The sequence below is a fragment of the Buceros rhinoceros genome, unplaced genomic scaffold (genome assembly GCF_000710305.1).
Source record: "Buceros rhinoceros silvestris isolate BGI_N320 unplaced genomic scaffold, ASM71030v1 scaffold36736, whole genome shotgun sequence".
NCBI classification, from domain to species: Eukaryota; Metazoa; Chordata; class Aves; order Bucerotiformes; family Bucerotidae; genus Buceros; species Buceros rhinoceros.
The window spans coordinates 578-860 of NW_010419919.1; the positions used below are offsets into that span (position 1 = coordinate 578).

The following is a 283-nucleotide window of genomic DNA, read 5'->3' on the forward strand; positions in this document are numbered from 1 at the left end:
GCCAGGCTGGAGGGCAGGCCGGGGGCTCGCATGGGCGGGTGCGGGTCAAAACCAACCTGCCAAGAGATGCACAGACACAGATGAGGCCGGACACGAGCAAACAGCTTCTCAGCCCCGTCCTGGCCAGATGCGGGGACACTCGATTGCTCCCTTTTCCCTTGCTTCTCAACAGCCAATCTTTATTTTTCCCCAGCAGGAAGGGGAAATCAGCCAAAGGTTTGGGGTCTGCAAGGACCAGCATGGGACACTCTCACCCTCCCCAAGCCCCTGGGGACAGGAGCAG

At 60.4% G+C, this 283-nt stretch overlaps 1 protein-coding gene across 1 annotated transcript in view; it reads right to left on the reverse strand.

Moving 5' to 3' along the window:
• LOC104496053 (transducin-like enhancer protein 3) overlaps positions 1-283 on the reverse strand; it is a gene marked incomplete at both ends in the record, with an annotated part of 3258 nt that overhangs the window by 563 nt on the left and 2412 nt on the right. The window contains one exon of the mRNA XM_010139120.1: positions 2-56. Coding sequence (XP_010137422.1) covers positions 2-56 — 55 coding nt within the window. The remainder of the gene's footprint in view (position 1; positions 57-283) is intronic.